Source organism: Eubalaena glacialis, chromosome 1 (assembly GCF_028564815.1).
Source record: "Eubalaena glacialis isolate mEubGla1 chromosome 1, mEubGla1.1.hap2.+ XY, whole genome shotgun sequence".
NCBI classification, from domain to species: Eukaryota; Metazoa; Chordata; class Mammalia; order Artiodactyla; family Balaenidae; genus Eubalaena; species Eubalaena glacialis.
In genome coordinates this window covers 33,217,801-33,236,460 of record NC_083716.1, presented here as the reverse complement: position 1 = coordinate 33,236,460, position 18,660 = coordinate 33,217,801, and the positions used below count along the sequence as shown (strand labels likewise).

Sequence of the window (18,660 nt, the reverse complement as noted above, 5' to 3'; positions counted from 1 at the left end):
CCATATAAATTTTAGGATTATTTGTTCTCATTCTGTGAAAAATGTCATGGGTAATTTGATAGGGATCTCATTAAAACTGTAGATTGCTTTGGGTAGTATGGCCATTTTAACTATATGAATTCTTCCAATCCAAGAGCATGAGATATCTTTCCGTTTCTTTGATCATCTTCAGTTTCCTTTATCAGTGTTTTATAGTTCTCAGCATATAAGTCTTTCACCTCCTTGGTCAGGTTTATTCCTAAGTATTTTATTTTATTTTTTTGATGAGATTTTAAAAGGAATTTTTTGTTTACTTTCCCTTTCTGATATTTCATTGTTATTGTAAAGAAACACAACAGATTTGGTTTGAGTATATTTTTTGACTCTACAAAAGTTAGGTAGCATTGGCAAAAGGGCATTGAGATTTTCAAAGCCTCTGACTTTAGGATAACAGCTTTCATTGTAGCTTAGGAACTAAGCCTATTTTTATCTAGAACAGTCAACTTTTTAGAGTCTACATTGTTGGAGAGTATAATACTAAAGCATATAATCATGGAATAATTTGTCTTAAAATGCCATATGGTTTATTATGATTTTTCATTTCCTATTTTTGTTTGGATAAGGTAAAATTATTTTGTATTTCATGAGCATATTCAGACAGCAGAGATTGGTATAAAAGAGGCAAAAATCATGTAAGGTAGCAATGGAAAATCAGATTTTAATTTGCCACGATTGTTTTATAGTTTATCTGACATATATAGTGTCAGAAAACAAAGTCTTACCTCTGGGGGGGAAAGTGATTTTTGTATTGAATTCATATTATTTTGATTTTGTCGAAGCAGTGTCCAAAATATGAATTTCCAAATGTAGTGTCAGGGAGGAAGAAATTTTCCTATACCCTTCTAAGTTTTTCTGGCAGGTTTAAGAATTAAATTGACGTGAGACACATTAACAGATTAACAGGAGAAGACAAGAGTTTAATAACATGTATTGTGGGAGAGAACCAGGAAAACTGAGTAACTCACCAAAATGACTGAAACGCTCACCTTAAATACTGTCTTCAGCTGAAAACAAAAGAGGATGTTGGGGGTAGTGGTTTGAGACTTCAAAGGGGGAGGCAATGCATGTGGAGATGAAAAGCAAATGTTTGGTAAACAAATGTTTGCTGGGCCTTGCCGTACAGTGAGTGGACTCTGATCTCTAGGCCCTGCCGAGTGTTCCCCACCTCACCTAGCCCATATTCTTAGCTCTATTCCAGAACAGGCCCTTTGTCAAAATTCTTTTTGGCAGTAAATGGGGCAGTAACAAGAAAAACTTGCTGAGTCTTCTGTTTCTTAAAAATAATCAGGCTAAATTAATCCTCATGCCAAAGAGACACATTTTGGGGTGACAAATTTTGCTTCCCTACAGTGGTAAAACCATTAATTTGGACTTCACTGTTTCACAACATGTAAAAATGAAAAATAATTTAAAAAAATTTTTTTTTAATTTCAGGGAAATTAGCCACTTCAGAGAGAGAAGATAGCCTTGCCCTTTAAAAATATTGTTTGCTAGAAATGCAAATCAAAACTACAATGAGGTGTGAATGGCCATCATCAAAAAGTCTACATATAATAAATGCTGGAGAAGGTGTGGAGAAGAGGGAACCCTCCTACACTGTTGGTGGGAATGTAAATTGATATAACTGCTATGGAGGACAGTATGGAGGTTCCTTAAAAAACTAAAAATAGAATTACCATGTGATCCAGCAATCCCACTCCTGGGCATATATTCAGAAAAGATGAAAACTCTAATTTGAAAAGATACATGCACTCCAATGTTCATAGCAGCCCTATTTACAATGGCCAAGATATGGAAGCAACCTAAATGTCCATAGACAGATGAATGGATAAAGAAGATGTGGAATATGTATACAATGGAATATTACTCAGCCATAAAAAAGAATGAAATAATGCCATTTGTAGCAACATGGATGGACCTAGAGATTATCATACTAAGTGAAATAAATCAGAAAGAGAAATACAAATACATGATATCACTTATATGTGGAATCTAAAAGAAGTGTTACAAATGAACTTATTTACAAAACAGAAATAGACTCACAGACATAGAAAACAAACTTATGGTTACCAAAGGGGGAAGGGGGGAGGATAAATTAGGAGTTTGGGATTAACAGATACACACTACTATATATAAAATGGATAAACAACAAGGACCTACTGTATAGCATGGGGAACTATAGTGACTATCTTATAATCTATAATGGAAAAGAATCTGAAAAAATATATATATATACATATATATGTATAACTGAATCATTTTGTTGTACATCTGAAACTAACACAACACTGTAAATCAACTATACTTCAATAAAAAACATATTGCTTATTTACTAACAGTGTAATTGCAGAAGAAGTGACCTACTTGGTACTTTGAATGAATGCAGGAGCACTCGTTAAGCCCTGATTATGTGCCAAGCACTGCTTCTTAATATTTTGATAGGCTACGTAAAGTTACAAGGCTTGGGAAGTTAGCAAAACTGCATTTCTTTATAAACATTCTACCGTTCATATTGATCTTCTCTTGGTTCCAATTAATGAGGTTTTATTTTGTGCATTTTGTTCTGTGAGTTGGGTTTATTTTCTAAAATACTCCAAGAAGGAAATTTGGCTTTACAAAAAGTGCATTGGGGGCTTCCCTGGTGGCACAGTGGTTAGGAATCCGCCTGCCAATGTAGGGGACACAGGTTCGAGCCCTGGTCCGGGAAGATCCCACATGCCACGGAGCAACTAAGCCCGTGCGCCACAACTACTGAGTCTGTGCTCTAGAGCCTGCAAGCCACAACTACTGAGCCCGTGTGCCACAACTACTGAAGCCCGTGCGCCTAGAGCCCGTGCTCCACAGCAAGAGAAGCCACCACAATGGGAAGCCCACGCACTGCAGCGAACAGTAGCCCCCGCTCGCCTCAACTAGAGAAAGCCCGCATGCAGCAACAAAAACCCAACGCAGCCAAAATATAAATAAATTAAATAAATAAATAAATAAATAAATAAATTTTAAAAAGTGTTCTGGGCTTCCCTGGTGGCGCAGTGGTTAAGAATCCGCCTGCCAATGAAGGGGACACGGTTTCGAACCCTGGTCCGGGAAGATCCCACATGCCACAGAGCAACTAAGCCCGTGCGCCACAACTACTGAGTCTGCACTCTGGAGCCCCTGTACTACGACTACTGAAGCCCGCGTGCCTAGAGCCCGTGCTCCGCAACAAGAGAAGCCACCGCACTGCAACGAAGAGTAGCCCCCGCTCACCGCAACTAGAGAAGAAAGCCCACATGCTCAACGAAGACCCAACGCAGCCAAAAATAAATAAATAAAAAATTTTAAAAAGTGTTTCATTCTTTGAACGTTTAAGTAAACAGTACTTCCATTATTTAAGGTAAAATGACATGTACTATTGCAATATATTTGGAAAAATCATTTTTGTAATAAAAGTGTAAATGATAAACTAATATAGACATGGAGTATATAAAATTGATAACAATGGGGTATATACGTTTGTTATCATTTTTCATCTTCATGTACAACACTATACAAAATGGTATTATAAAAGCAGAAAGTGAAGCCTCAAATGTTTTTGGTCTAAGCAGTATTGATAATATTGTAAGTACATGATGTATTCTGATTATCAAATAAATCCCAAGGCTTTTAATTTTAGCTTCTATATTCTTAAAAAACTTTGAAAGGGAAGTATTAACTTGATTAAAACTTTTGTAGATTGTAAAATGCTTTGAATGCCTGTGTTTGGGCTTTAAAGTGTGAAAATAAATTGGAAAGTGTTTGAATGATAGGGTTTGTTTTATTCTTAATTTATACCAAGTGATTTTAAATAAATTGTGTGTGCAGTAAATTTGTCATAACTTAGTGGTAATAGTTCTTCTGATTTGATTTTTAAAGCCACTTATGTGAGCCCTTGAAAAAGTAAACAATTCTCATCACACTTTTTTTTTTTTTAATTATTATTTATTTATTTATTTATTTTTAGCTGTGTTGGGTCTTCGTTTCTGTGCAAGGGCTTTCTCTAGTTGCAGCAAGCGGGGGCCACTCTTCATCGCGGTGCGCGGGCCTCTCACTGTCGCGGCCTCTGTTGTTGCGGAGCACAGGCTCCAGACGCGCAGGCTCAGTAGTTGTGGCTCACGGGCCCAGTTACTCCGTGGCATGTGGGATCTTCCCAGACCAGGGCTCGAACCCGCGTCCCCTGCATTGGCAAGCAGACGCTCAACCACTGTGCCACCAGGGAAGCCCCTCATCACACTTTTAATTAGACTGCATGTTTTATGATCTTTTAAACATGTGAATCAAATCCTATTATTCCTTACTCAGGAGCCTCTAGTGACATTCCTCATAATAAAAATCCAAATTTTTATTACAAGTTCCTATTTGCTGCTCTCCAAGTTCCTATTTATTGTAGTTTCTATTTCTACAATTTCAACTGACACTCAACCGTATTAACTTCACTGTGGACCTAATTTCCACAAGTTCCTATTTATTCTAGTCTCTGCTATCTCTACAATTTCAACTGCCTCTCAACCTTATTAACTTCACTGTGGATCTAATTTCTCAACCTCCCAATTTCCTATCTACCTAAGGGCTTTTACTCTTGCTTTTCCTTTGGAAATATTCTTTGCCTAAGTCTTCGTATGGTTTATATTATCTTCTCATTTAGGTCTCTACTTAATGTCAGTTTACTCAGAGTCGGACTGTTCTCTACCCATCCTCTGTTAGTATCATGACCTTACTCTACTTCATATTTCTTTATAGTTATCTATTACTTACCACTAGCTAACATTATTTTATATAGTTGTCTATTGTTTCCACTACAGTGTAAACTCTGAGTTCAGAAACATTGTCTTTTATTACCTCTGAATTGCTAGTGCCCAAAATAGCGCTTGGCACTACACATGATAGATATGGATGAATAGATTGTTTTTATTTTGGACCATTCCTAGTGAACCGACCTTTCATTTATAATATTTTTATTAGATTATACAATTAGTTAGAAACTCAGATTATTTCTGGTTCACTCAGAAAGTTCAACACTTAAAGATTGGGTAGAGGAGAATGAACTAGTAGACGTCAGAAATAGGAATATCAGGAGAGTGTGGGGGTCAGGAAAAACAAGGGCCAAGTGTGTTTCCATAAAGAAGTGATCGATAGTGTCAGGTGTCAATGAGGTTGAGATGAGGACTGAGAGATGTCCATTAAATTTGACCATGCGTTTCATTGATTTCCTTAGTTACTTTGGTGTGTGTTCAAGTATTTAAGTACTAATGGAAAATATTCAGTAGAGGTTTAAGAAATAAAGAGTGAATGGGGTAACGTATAATCTAAGATTCCTGATTAGGCTGCAGGGAGATGGATCCAGAGCATATGATGAGAGAAAGCGGAAAAGGTGTCAGATGCAGGCAGGTTTGTAAGTTTGGTGTTGGGAATCTGAAAGGGGAGTTCTGTCTTGTAGCTATTGTTTACTTTGTGAGGTAGGCAGGAAGTGGGGCCATATAAGCAAGAGGGAGCAGTGGTTTTGTTTTTTGACTGTTTTGTTTCACTTCTTTGATTGGGTGGATGGTGAAGCCATTAAGAAATCTAGAAGAAGATGGCATTTTGTGGCTCATCTGGACAGTCTACCTCTGATTTTTTTGTGCCACACCCTCTTGTCAACTCTGCTTCAATCATACTGGTCCTCTTCTGATACTCAAACATACCTAAGCTTATTCCTGCCTTATTCTCTTTGCCCTAGCTGTAGCTTCTGCTTGGACCATTCTTCCCCTGGGCTAGCTGGCTGCTTGACATTTGGTTCTCAGCTTAAAAGTCTGTCACTTCCTCAGATACCTGATTACCCAGTCTAAAGTAACTACCCAGTTACTCTCACACCACTCTATTCTAATATTTTGCAGAGAATTTCTCACACATACGTATTTGTCTCAACTCCTGGAAGGTGAGTTCCATATCAACAGGAATCCTGTTTGCCTGGTTCATTGCTGTACAGCACCTAGAAAAGTTACGGGTACCCAGATGACATTTAAATGTATACCCTTAAAGTGAATGAACAAAACTTTTCATAGCCACTCTTGAGGTCTGCACAGTGGCAAACGTGTCCGGAAATACCCAGTGCAACTCGTGTCAAGTGTGGGGCTAAGATGTTAGATGAGATTCCTGTCCTTTGAGAATGAGATGAAATTGCCTTGAATTCCATCCCACGTGTGTTTGGATAAATCTTCCCCATTTGATCTCTGAGGAATCAGAAGGGAAGTTGTTGGCCTTGAGTTGATCATCGAAGTCTGTAGAGCAGATACTGCATGGAACAAAGTATACAGTGAAAAAACAGACAGAGGAAAGATTGGGGAGGTGGGCCACAATTGAGTTCAAAAGAGGGAACAAGAAAAGATTTTCGGTACCTTAGGGGAAACCCCTGTAAAAAGCAGTGTTTCAAAAGTCGGGGCAAGAAATTTCGGAGTTAGTTTGGTGGTCAAAAATCTTAGTAGCGTGAGACTGACTGATAGCTATTGTCTTTGATAAGAAAGAGGTATGATTTAAGAATAATTACTAATGGAGGTTATAATTTATCTTAACGCTGAACTAGTTTTCGAAAGACCTGGGTTTGGCTACTGTTTTATCACAAAGTGACTGTAGGCTTCTGGGCAAGTTAATTTATCCTCTGTGAGCATCAGTTTTCTCACCTATAATGTAGGGATAAAAACAATCTGCTCTGCTAATCTCAGTGTTATGAAGGTTGCTGAAGATGGTTATGAGGGACGTGACGTGCATCGTAAACCCTTAAATTTTGTACAATTACAAATAATTAAAGTTGCTGGAATCAGAAATGGAGGAAACAGGTGGTTACATGGCAGGTATACCATAAATTCTAAGGTTGGGGCGAGGGGTGGCAAAAGAACTTGTTAAAAGGGACTGCAGGTAAGAAAGGGAGGGACTGAAGGCTGAAGTGAAAACCAAGGGACAAAAGCCCAGCTCCTCCCTTCAGGTGCCTTCTCTAATAACTGGTCTATTGAATTCCTGAACCTTACGTCTTTTCTACTGGCCACTCCGGTAGGCTTATCACTGCATTAAGTTCTCCCTTATCCTGAAATAACTTTCCAACATGAACTCTACCATAATCTTCTTATTTCTCTCTCCTATCCCAGCCACAAAAAGAGCCCTCTTCTGGGTCATTTCGGGGAATTTTTACTCAAAATGTGAACTGCGGATGGTGGCAAAGTTTAGCAATATTTGTCTCTGACATCTTCACCTGGATACTCAGTACATCTTTCTACCTAAAGGATCATCCGTTGGCAGGATTTAATCACATTAGCCAGTGTGTGAAGGTACCTTGCGAACAAGAGCGCTACTTAAGTCTGCATAGTGCGGCACCATCATCAATTACGTGAGGAAAACGGGCCCTCCACGGTAGGCAGACTCGCCCAGTATCGCACAGCTAGTTTAAGGCTGATTTCTGCAGTAGAACCCAGCTTCCCCAAACCCGAGGTCCCCGTAAAGGTTCACAGTCCCCCAAGGGGGTTCTGACGAACACCAAACTTCGCCAAGTCTCGCGCCACCGGGACTCGGGGGCGGGGTGGAGAGCATGAAGTATCGCGAGATGACGGCGTTTTCCCGCGAAGGAGAAGCGCGCGTTTTTCTCTGGCTGGACACCTGGCCGGGAGATTGGGACCGGCAAGCGGCTGGGAGGTTTTAGCGCGCGGCGTTGCAGGCGCTGTGAGGAGGGCACCCGGTTCCGGAGTGTGTGTCCAGCCATGCCGGCGCAGCGCCCCGCGAGCAGCGGCGGTGAGTGAGGAGAACCTGCCTCCCGGAGCGGGCAGCGGCGTCTGGGGCGGGGGTGCGGGAGCAGCATGGAGAGACTGCAGCCGAGCTTTTGAGGGGAGAGGCGACCCCGGGCAGAGACTGAGGCGGAAAGGAGGGTTACCTTTTCTGTGGGGAGTGAGTGGGAGACACCCGGAACTGCGCATATTTGCATGGTATAGGAGATTTGACACAGGGGAACTGCGTTTTCCCGAACATCCCCATTTGTAAACTGGGGTCCAGGCAACTTGTTGACATAGTGAAGGCTTAGGATGTCTTCTGAGAGGTGATACTGGCGTCCCCCTGGGTCTTCATGGTTTGCCTCAAATGCATCTGGGAAAGGGAGGAAGCTTGTTTACTCGGAAGTTGAGTAACTGGTCATTTTTTAAAGCTGCAATTTAAAAGCCTTGCCCCCTCCTAGGGTCCGTAGCTCCAGATATGGTTGAACAGCCGGAGACTGCCGTGATTACCCCAGCCATGGTAGAGGAGGAAGAACAGCTTGAAGCTGCTGGGCTAGAGAGAGAGAGGAAGATGCTAGAAAAGGTAAAATAGGCATCACGTTCATCGTCGGGGATGTGGTTTGTGTGCTTAAGTTTACTAGTCTGGTTTTTCATCAACTTTAAAACGGGCTTCCTTATTTATCTCTGTTTACCGATGCTATTTTTGAGAAACTTTTGCATGAGCTTTGCATGAAGCTTCTATCAGATATAGTCTTGGTCTATAAAGTGGCCTCATCTCTCTTAAGTGAGCATTTCAAATTGCTTGTTTAGCTATTATAATTCTTCCAAAGTAGGTAGTGAATTATTTTTAGTGAATTCTTTCAGTGCTGTTTTCCATCTAAGTGATCAACTTGTTTTTTGCTTTCTTTTCCATTTCTTGGGCTATTGCTAAGTAAGATCCTTTAGGTTAAAATGTGATGTACTTTTTCAATGAAGAGTTGATTATCCTTATGGTTTTCTGGTACAGAGTATTTTGTAGGTTACTAAAATCAGTTTTTAACTTCTTGAAAAACTTCAGTTTTTAAGTATGTTTTACGCCAGTACTGTCCCACCCTGTTGCTTCATTATTGCATATGCAAGAAGACTGACACCTACTACCGCTTATGTGCTGCCTACTAAGTGATTTTCTTGTAATAATTTATTTAGCCCTCCCAGTATTATGGTTATTTAGGTACTTTTGATATCTCCATTTACATATGATGAAACTGAGGCAATTGGGGGTCGGGTCACACACTAGTGAACTCAAATTTGGCTGTCTCCAGTGTTCTTGTCCTTAACACTAAACCTCTCTGAGGACATTAATATTGAATTAACTCCATGTAATTACAAAACTACTCAAATTGGGGAATAATGCACTCCAAAGGCAAGTAATGAATTAGTTAGTTCCGTGCTATTTTATATCAACAATAATGATTCTTTTGTTAGCATTTTTAACACCTCATGATCATTTATTGTGAGTCAGTCACTGTTCTGAATGCTGTACATGTATTTTACTCATTGAATCCTCAATAGTATCAAGTAGATACCATTATTAAACTCATGATTACTGTTATTAAACTTACTAGTTTAATTACTAGTATAAACTATTACTTTTATTAAAATAGTCTATAAACTAGGTTCTATTTTCATTCCACTTTACAGATGAGGAAACTGAGGCACCTAGAGGTTGCCTGGGATCCCTCAGCCAGTAAATGGCAGAACAAAGATGGTAATGTAGGCCATGTGGTTCCAGAATTCACACTTTTTAACCACCTTGCTATACTTTCACTCCAGTATATAATAGTTCCATTATTACTGATCATCTGTAGTTGACCATAATCCGGTAAGGTAGTATGTTAACAAATTTTAATAGAATTGGGAGGTCAACCTTGAACCACCTTTACTCATTCTATGAATTCCTACAGTACTTTGTTACACAGTATTATCCTTACTTACTTGATTCTTTCTCACTTTGTTTCTTGAGGGCACATCACATTGTTTTGTTTTTGTAGGCTGTGCACCTGGCAAATAGTAGGCTATAGTAAATGTCTATTGAATTTCTAACTAAGGTAAAAGAATATTTTATAATATATTACCTAACATATATGATTATATAAATAAAATAAATATACTTACAAGCCATTGTAACAAGATGAATTGTAAAGGATGAATCCTGGGGCATGGTCCAGAGTAGAATCAACTTCAGAGATTGTAAGCGATAAACCCTTAATTTTGAGTAGTGTAGTTCACTTTTATAATCCATGAAGATTGTTGGTTAAGGAAATGCTATTTGAAGAAAGATATGAGGTGTAATAAGAATACGTTTCAAGAATGCATGAGTTCAAGTGAAGAAAGATTATTTTCACATTTAAAAAAGGTCTATCAGGGAATTCCCTGGTGGTCCAGTGGTTAGGACTCCAGGCTTTCACTGCTGTGGGCCCAGGTTCTTCCCCTGGTCGGGGAACTAAGATCCCACAAGCGGTGTGGTGCGGTGCGGCCAAAAAAAATTTTTTTAATAAATAAATAAAAAAGGTCCGTCAAAATTTGTAGTACCATAAGTATTTGCTGATTAAACTAGGAGTCAAAATAACTTCTACTTTCAGTGGAATTTTTAAGCTCTTGAACATTTTGCAATCCTAAAGTTTTTTGGAATTGTTACTCTTGAGGGATAGGTATGGTACAACTAGCTTTTCTTTAGCAGTTATGCATCATAGAACTTAAAATAGCAATTTTTAATCCATTTTTCAATACTTCCATGAATAAAGCTCTTTTCAATCCCATTAGTGCAAGGGTGTAATTTGCTAAAAACCTAGTAGAATTGTGGTTCATTGTTATTACATGTCTTTTTATGTACAGGTACTGAAAATTTGATTGCTTTTTGCCCTTGACACTTACAAATTATTCCCTCAGTGACTGTAGAGAAAATTCTAAGAATAAGTCTCTCTCTTACATGTCTTTGGAGCCAAAAAATTCAGTACACAAAAGTAATGATTCCTTTTCTTTTGGGAGAATTCAGTATTTATGGGCATATATTTAGAAGTACTTAAGAGAGGAAGAGCTAGCTTAAGTTCTTAATGAGAAGCATTTACTTTGCTTTAGGAGATTTGAAGGTTTGTGAAGATCCTGGAGAATGATTTTGACATTCATTTGCTACAGTTATTTTCTTTGACTTTTCACCTGCATTTCCTTTTGAAAGAAGTCATTGTTAGTCTAGAATACTTGAGAGTAGCTTTAACTTCTGTGTACGTGGGGGAAGGGGAATGGTAAGAGTTGTGAGGGTTCTTGGAAAGGTAAAAGGAAAACTGTTCATATTGTGTAACCTGAAATAGAACTCCCTCCTCAAAAAATAAATAAATAAATAAAACTGGGGTTGGGAGAGGTAATGGGGTAGACAGTGGAGAATTTATGCTCTTGGTGTCCACTGGCATACTCTCTCACTCTCTCATCAAGAGATGCTTTCCGCCAGGCACTCAGTATTGAATACTTTCCACAGATGAAGCTACAATTTACTTTAATATAACAAATAACAAAATTAAGTCAAGAAAGAGTAATGATAGATGAGAAGATTTACTACAGAATTATTTTGAAATACAGAAGACTGGGTTTAAAGGTTAACCATTGGCATATTCTAATTATATTATAAATTATTGTTCCATGATGGCACCTTAAAGCTTTAATTACTTTAAAGATGTATGCTAATTTATTCTGAACAGGACTTAAGGCAGCAGATAAATTAAGCACAAAGTATTTTAACTACAATATAAAATTAAAGTTAAATTTAGGAATTCATTTTTATAAAGTTTTAAGTAATTTCATCTTATTTATAATATCCATTTCATTAAGTGACTGACTATTGTAATCATAGTAGTACGTTGGTAATAGTAAAAGAAAGACTGTCCTAAAAGAACTGAAAATAGAGTTTTATCTGCACGGGTAAGACTATGGATGATTTTTAAAAGAATTTTTATTTTCTTGTAATGTGCATGTATTTCATTAAATTTATTGTTAGGTATCTTATTGTCACTGCTTTTGTAATAGAAAATAAATTTATTTTGAAAGAAAAGTTAGGTGACATAACATCTGGGAAATATAAGCTAATATATACTGGTGTCTGATTTATAAGGTCAAGCCGTAACCACTAAATTAAATTTACCACACACACACACACTCAGGAGTGGAATTGCTGGTTAGTAAGATTTGCGTATATTCAACTCTCACTTGACTTCAGCCCACTTAATGCTTTTCTTTTGAGTTCAGATTACAGTATTTGGTTGGCAAATTATGAACTGGATTTGGCCTTATGTCTGTTTTATTGGAACACAACTTTTGTTTACATGTTGTCTATAACTGCTCGAAGGCAGATTTGAGTATTTGCAATACAAACCATATCATGCTCAAATATTTAAATATTTGCCCTTTGCCCTTTTACAGAAAATGTTTGTGGACCATTGACCTATACTATTTATTTGTTGCTTTTGTTTTCTCTCTTGTGCCCTCTGTTATTGTTCTCTTAAAATGTTTAACTTTTATTGTGAATTGAGAGGGTTCCTCCTCAGCCACTAGACTGTTGTATATTCTTACAAATCAATAAATAAATGGTGTGTAAAAGTAATATGGAAAGCAGAGGTTTGTAAATGGAAGGCGTACAGAGGTGAAAGATAAAGGTAAGAGTATGAGAGTAGAAAGCTAAAAGGTAAGGGCAAAGCTTGGGCAACACAATATTGAGGAAAGAAGCTTGTAAGAAATAAACAGTAGATTTAGCATGTTTAAATATTTTGACAATATAGTTTTTAAATTCTAAAACTAGATGTTCTGATTCCTAGCTAATGAGACTATCTTTTAATTCCAGTGCTCCTTCAAATTAAACTGGTGTATAAAATTTTTCTTTTCTGAAATAATTTGGTATTGTAAAAACTTAAATTCAACTTGAATTAAATATTTGCTTTCTCACTTTAATTTCAAATATTTTGAAAATGGACCTTCAATTCTGTAGATGCCAATAACCATATATTCAGTGTCTGAAACTTCAGTATTTTGGTAGCCAAGCTATACTTTACCAGATTGCCTGTTGAACCCCAGAATCATATTTTTTTTAGCTATTCTAGGTTTTTGTTTGGAAGATAACCATTTTTAGTAAGTGAATTTAATATTATAAACATATTTTTCATGAATTACAGGAAATATATTAAACCTAAAGAGCAGTTGTTTAGTCATCTTTGGTACACCTTATGCAAAAAAAAAATCAGTGTATGTCAGGAAACCGTTAATAATTATGGAAACTTTCTCTTTGGATAGGCTCGCATGTCTTGGGATAGAGAGTCCATGGACATTCGATATCGTAGACTTCAGCATTTGCTTGAAAAAAGCAATATTTACTCCAAATTTTTATTGACTAAAATGGAACAGCAGCAATTAGAGGTATGTATATGTGATTGATTATAGCTAACAGCTTAAATTTTTAAAATAAGCTTTACTGAGATATAAATTACATACAATAAATTGCACACATTTTAAGTTTAGAGTTAGATGAGTTTTGACCTGTGCACAGTCAAGATAAAGAACATTTCCATTATCCCAAGAAGTTTTCTTCTCTCAGTGGTCTCTGCTTCTGGCCCCGAACAACCACTGGTTTCTGTTTTCTGCCACTATAAATTGGTATTGTTTTTTCTAGAATATTATATAAATGGAATCATATGATAAGCACTCTTTTTTTGGTGTCTCGCTTCTTTAGCTCAGCATATTTTTAAGATTCACTTATGTGTATTTATTTAGTAGATCATTTTTATTCCTAAGAAGCATTCCATTGTATGAATATACCAACATTTTTTAAAAATTATGAATACTGTATTAATTAAATGAATAAGAATTAAGAACTAGGACATTCTAAATATTTTTGCACCTACATTTCTGCTTCTCTTTCCCATCTCCTTTCCTCGTTTACCATCCTAACCCAGAGGTAATTACCATCATGAATTTTGTATTTATCATTTCTCTGCTTAAAAAAATAGTTTAACATATATCACATATGTATATATCCATAAACAGTGTATATTTTTGGTCTTGCTTATTTTGAGCCTTATAAGAATGGTATCATACTCTATGTAGTTCTTCTATAGTTTGCTTTTGTCATTCAAGGTGTGTTTCATTCAAGAGTAACTGCTTCTAAGCAGACTTTAGACCAAAACTCCTGTTTTTAGTTCCAACTTCATCCTCACTTCCAGGGTTGCCTTGTGCTGCCTGCCAATCCTTGAACTGTTGGAGTTTCCTCAATATAAATTGCTTTACTCCAACATTTATTTTTTTATTCACCTGTTAACTGATTTTCATCCTGTCCAGTGATATTTTTTGGATGCCAGAAATTGTGAATTTTATGTTGCTCAGTCCCCTTTTCTAAAAATTGCTTTATTGAAATATAACTGATATACACAAAACTGTACATTTTTAAAATGTATACCCATGAAGCCACCACAACCAAGGTAATGAACATAACCATTAATTCCAAAAAATTCTTCCTGTCCCCCTATTTTTAATGAGATATAATTGACATGTAACATTATATTAGTTTCAGGTGTACAGTGTAATGATTCAATATTTGTATAGCAAAATGATCACCACAGTAAGTCTAGTTAACATTGTCACTGTACACAGTTAAAAAAATTTTTTTCCCTTGTGATGGAAACTTTTAAGATTTACTCTCTTAACAACTTTCAAATATGCAATAAGTATTATTAACTATGGTCACCATGCTGTGTAGTACATCCCCATCCATGACTTGTTTATTTTATAACTGGAAATTTATACCTTTTGACCACCCCCCAACCACCGGTCTGTTCTCGGAATCTGTGAGCTTTTTTTTTTTTTTTTTTGAGATTCCATATGTAAGTGAAATCATATAGTATTTGTCTTTCTCTCTTATTTCACTTAGCATAATGCCCTCAAGGTCCATCCATATTGTCGCAAATAGCAAGATCACATTCTTTTTTTATGGCTGAATTCTGCCGCTTTTTAATTTTCTCCCATCCCTCACTTCCTGTCTTCATCACCAGATAGCCACTGATCTGCTTTCTGTAATTATAGATTTGTTTGCATTTTCTGTTGGTGTTAGGTTCTTTTAGCTTTTATATCTGAAAAAGTCTTCATATACCTTTATTTTCTACTGGGTGAAGAATTTATTTTTCTCTAGTGCTTCCCCCCACCCCCTTGCAGTATTTTAATGATGTTTCACTGCTTTCTAGCTTACATTGTTTCTAACAAAGCCAAAGTCCTTATGATGGCCTACAAGACTATAAGCAGTCTGGTTGCCTCCCTCAACCCCATACCTTTCAGACCTTGTTCTAGGTGTGTTTCCGGCCTTTAGGCCTTTGCACTGGCTGTTTTCTACTTGGAACCCTCTTCTCAATAGATACCTGCCTGGCTTACTTCATCATCATCTTCAAGCTTTGGCTTACACGTTTTCTCAATGAGACCTGCCCTGACAACCTTAAATAAAGTTACCTGGCACCTCCATGCTCACACTCCTGATCCCCTTTACCTTGTTCTTTGCTTCGCATTGCATTTATCATCTAAGACACTGTATAATTTATTTATAGTCCACCAGAAGTATGAAGATTTAAAAACTTGGGCCAAGTGTCAACACTACAATAAATCCTTTTGTCCCCATCATTCACATTTAACAGTTATCAATCAAGATTTTGCTACAGTTGCTAAATTCTCTTTTTCCTTTGTTGAAGCCCTTTTTAACCCTTCCTATGGTAAAATGAAACAGAAAAACATATACCAAGCTTAATGACTCACTGTAAGGTAAATACTCTCTTAACCACCTCTTGGAAATGGTTTGAATCGTTTTCTGTTCTGCTTTTAAAGCTTTGTTAGGGGGCTATGGAACAGCTTTTTTAGTCCAAGAATAACTTGGTCCCTCTTCTGAATGTTCTTGAAGCCCCATACATTAAGAGGCCTTTCAGCTTTGGCTGACGGGAATGTGAACTGTTCCTGAGCCCTTGTGAGCACAGGGATTGTTCTACCTGCTTTCTAGTTGCTCTTTTCCTGGCCTGCATTTTCTTACACTCACACACTGATCAGTACTCAGCCTGAGGATGCCACTGCAGATCTTCAGAGTCTCTTTTGTATGCAACTGTCTCCTCTCTGGTACTTGACCTTGGTTTGCTAGCTCCTCTGAGTTTTGCACTCTGTCTTTTCAACTCAAGGAGACTGTTGAGCTCTATTTGGGTTCTTCCTCCATTATTTGCACTTGGAAGTTGCCTCCAGGCAGTAAGCTGGGCAATCAGAAGATTCACCATCGTTCGTGACAGTGTTCACTGTTCTTTGCTGCATGTTGCTGAAAACCACTGATATATTTTATCTAGATTTTAGTTGCTTAAGGCAAGAGGGTAAATCTGTTCACAGGACAGTGTTCACTGTCCTTTGCTGTGTGTTGCTGAAAACCATTGATATATTTTATCTAGATTTTAGTTGCTTAAGGCAGGAGGGTAAATCTGTTCTCTGTTACTCCATAAAGGCTTGAAGCGCAAGTTTTTGTTTTTTAATTTTTATATACAGTTTCTTCATTGTGAACTTAAGTTATTTGAGATGTGTGTTTCATACTTCGCATTTTCCACTTTTGACACTAAGAAAAAATTATCTTACAGGAACAGAAGAAGAAAGAGAAATTGGAGAGAAAAAAGGAATCTTTAAAAGTTACTAAGGTAATAAACAGTAAGCTAGAATATTTTGTATACGTTACCTTAGATATTGAAGACATTCTCTTGTATTCTTTTGACTATTGATCATCTATTTAATTTTAATCTTCTTTATCTGATAACCTATCTCTGTTGGTTGCATAGAAATATGTAAAATCTGTTTCTCAGTATTTTAGATATAGGAGGAGAGCTAAACTATGACCTTTTTAGTTTCTTATTCTGTGGACTATATTTCATAATAGCAAAATTTCACTTTCTTATCTGGGGAAAAATCTGCAAAAATTTTATACCTCAAGGCATTTTATAAGTGGCCAGCTCTTTTGGAGCATGTAATGCTTACTCTTCTTCATGCTTCTAACCTCATCATGTCAACTTGGAGCCATAAGAATAATCTAAATTTGTATCTTGTACATAGCTGTAGCAGTGGAACCAAAATTGGAACATATGGCATATATGGTAATAGCATTTCAGATAGAGCATTCATTTAGGGATAGCCTGAATTTTAGATGTGATCTTTTTGGGAAATATGTTTTAACATGAGGCTGTTTAATGCCATATTGATAGGGATTGTACAAACAACACTTGTGTTAGTGAAAAGAGAAACAATAAAGGTAACATTTATTGAGTACTTACTATGTGCCGGGTATTGTTCTAAGCTTTACATGTTTTTACTTAATTCTCAAAGCAGCTCTGTTAGGTAGAGATACTATTATCTACATTTTATGTATAAAGAAACTGATGCAAGGAGATAAGGCACAGTTCTTCCTCATTATTTTTAGATCCCATACTTGCCACTTAGCCTACTTGCTAAAATTTGTCACCTGTGTTTTTGTGGTCATTCACAGACATGTGCATATGCAGAATGGCAAAAAATTAGAGTCTCCCAACATGCACATTCCCAGCTGAGGTCAAACAAAGCTATCTGCCTTATTTAAGTTGTCACAGTGTAAACAAGTGTCCTTTTTGTGGTCTATTTAATGCCATGATTTTTGCATTTTTGTGGTTTTGGTGGTTTTGCTGTTTAAAAGACTGTCAGCCACATTGTGCTGAAGTGCTGTCTAGTGTTTCTGTTGCAAGAAGGCTGTGATGTTCCTTATGGAGAAAATATGTGTGTTAGATAAGCTTCCTTCAGATGTGAGTTACAATGCTGTTGGCTTTGAGTTCAGTGTTAATCAGCATATGTTTTAAATGAGGTGTGTTTAAACAGCAACATACATAAAATAGGGTTATGCGTTGATCAGTTGATGAAGATGTGACCAGAGGCTTGAAGGAACCTAAACTTGTATTTCTTCTAGATGCACTGGTTCAGTGTTCACTAGTTCAGTATTCACAGCGACTTTATAGAACACAGCTATTGTGAATGAGAATTGACTAACTTTGAAGGTCACATATCTAATAAATAGTAATGCCAGGATTTGAACCTAGGATTAATTTCGGATTCCACACTTAATTTCTATACCAAACTGCCTTTGTTAGAAAATATCAAAATGCCAATAGGAAAAATAGGTAGGGTATCTTTAAGTCCAGTTACTTGATTCTTAGTGTGGTTATTGGTGATGTTAAAGTACATAGCAGATAACTTTGCAACAAAAGCAATTGTGGAAAACTGGTGTTTGACTCAGTTGCGAATTCCAGGAGTTTATTTTGGGTTTTTGAAGAATGTACTTGTAATTTTACTGGCTTAACCATTTACCCCGTACTCTTCAAACTGCTGATTTCAATCAGCCTTCACTTTCACCCAGCTAACTTTTTATACCAGGTTTCGGGGTTTTTTCCCTTTATTCTAAAGGTGTCAACCATTAAATTCTGCCTATTCCATTTCACTAGTCTCTTTTGGTATTTTCTTTTTTAATCCTTTAAATTTTTAACTTCATTTTTATATTTACCTTATTTCTTTGTCATTTTTATTTTTCATACATGTTGTCTACCTATTCTTTGCCAGCTCTCATTCTGAAACTTTGTTTTTGAACACTTCTTCCTTTCCCTTATCTCCTTTCACTAGTAATTTTTCAGTTGGCTTTCTCTTTTATTTCTACTGTCAGTTGTATTTAACTTATAAATTATACTGAAAATGAGTACTCCTTCCATACCATACCCAATGAGTATCTTCAGCATAAATATACAGTTAGAGAAGATGTACATGGTAATTTCAAAATAAAAAT

The 18,660-nt window shown here is 36.8% G+C and overlaps 1 protein-coding gene across 4 annotated transcripts in view; it reads left to right on the top strand.

Moving 5' to 3' along the window:
• Positions 1-7,648: 7,648 nt before the first annotated feature.
• HELLS (helicase, lymphoid specific) overlaps positions 7,649-18,660 on the top strand; it is a 43,531-nt gene continuing 32,519 nt past the window's right edge. For all 4 annotated transcript variants that reach the window (XM_061194977.1, XM_061194954.1, XM_061194962.1 and 1 more), the window contains exons 1-4: positions 7,649-7,809; positions 8,246-8,367; positions 13,098-13,220; positions 16,448-16,504. In XM_061194977.1, the coding sequence (XP_061050960.1) occupies positions 7,779-7,809; positions 8,246-8,367; positions 13,098-13,220; positions 16,448-16,504 (333 nt within the window). In that variant the 5' untranslated portion in view covers positions 7,649-7,778. The remainder of the gene's footprint in view (positions 7,810-8,245; positions 8,368-13,097; positions 13,221-16,447; positions 16,505-18,660) is intronic.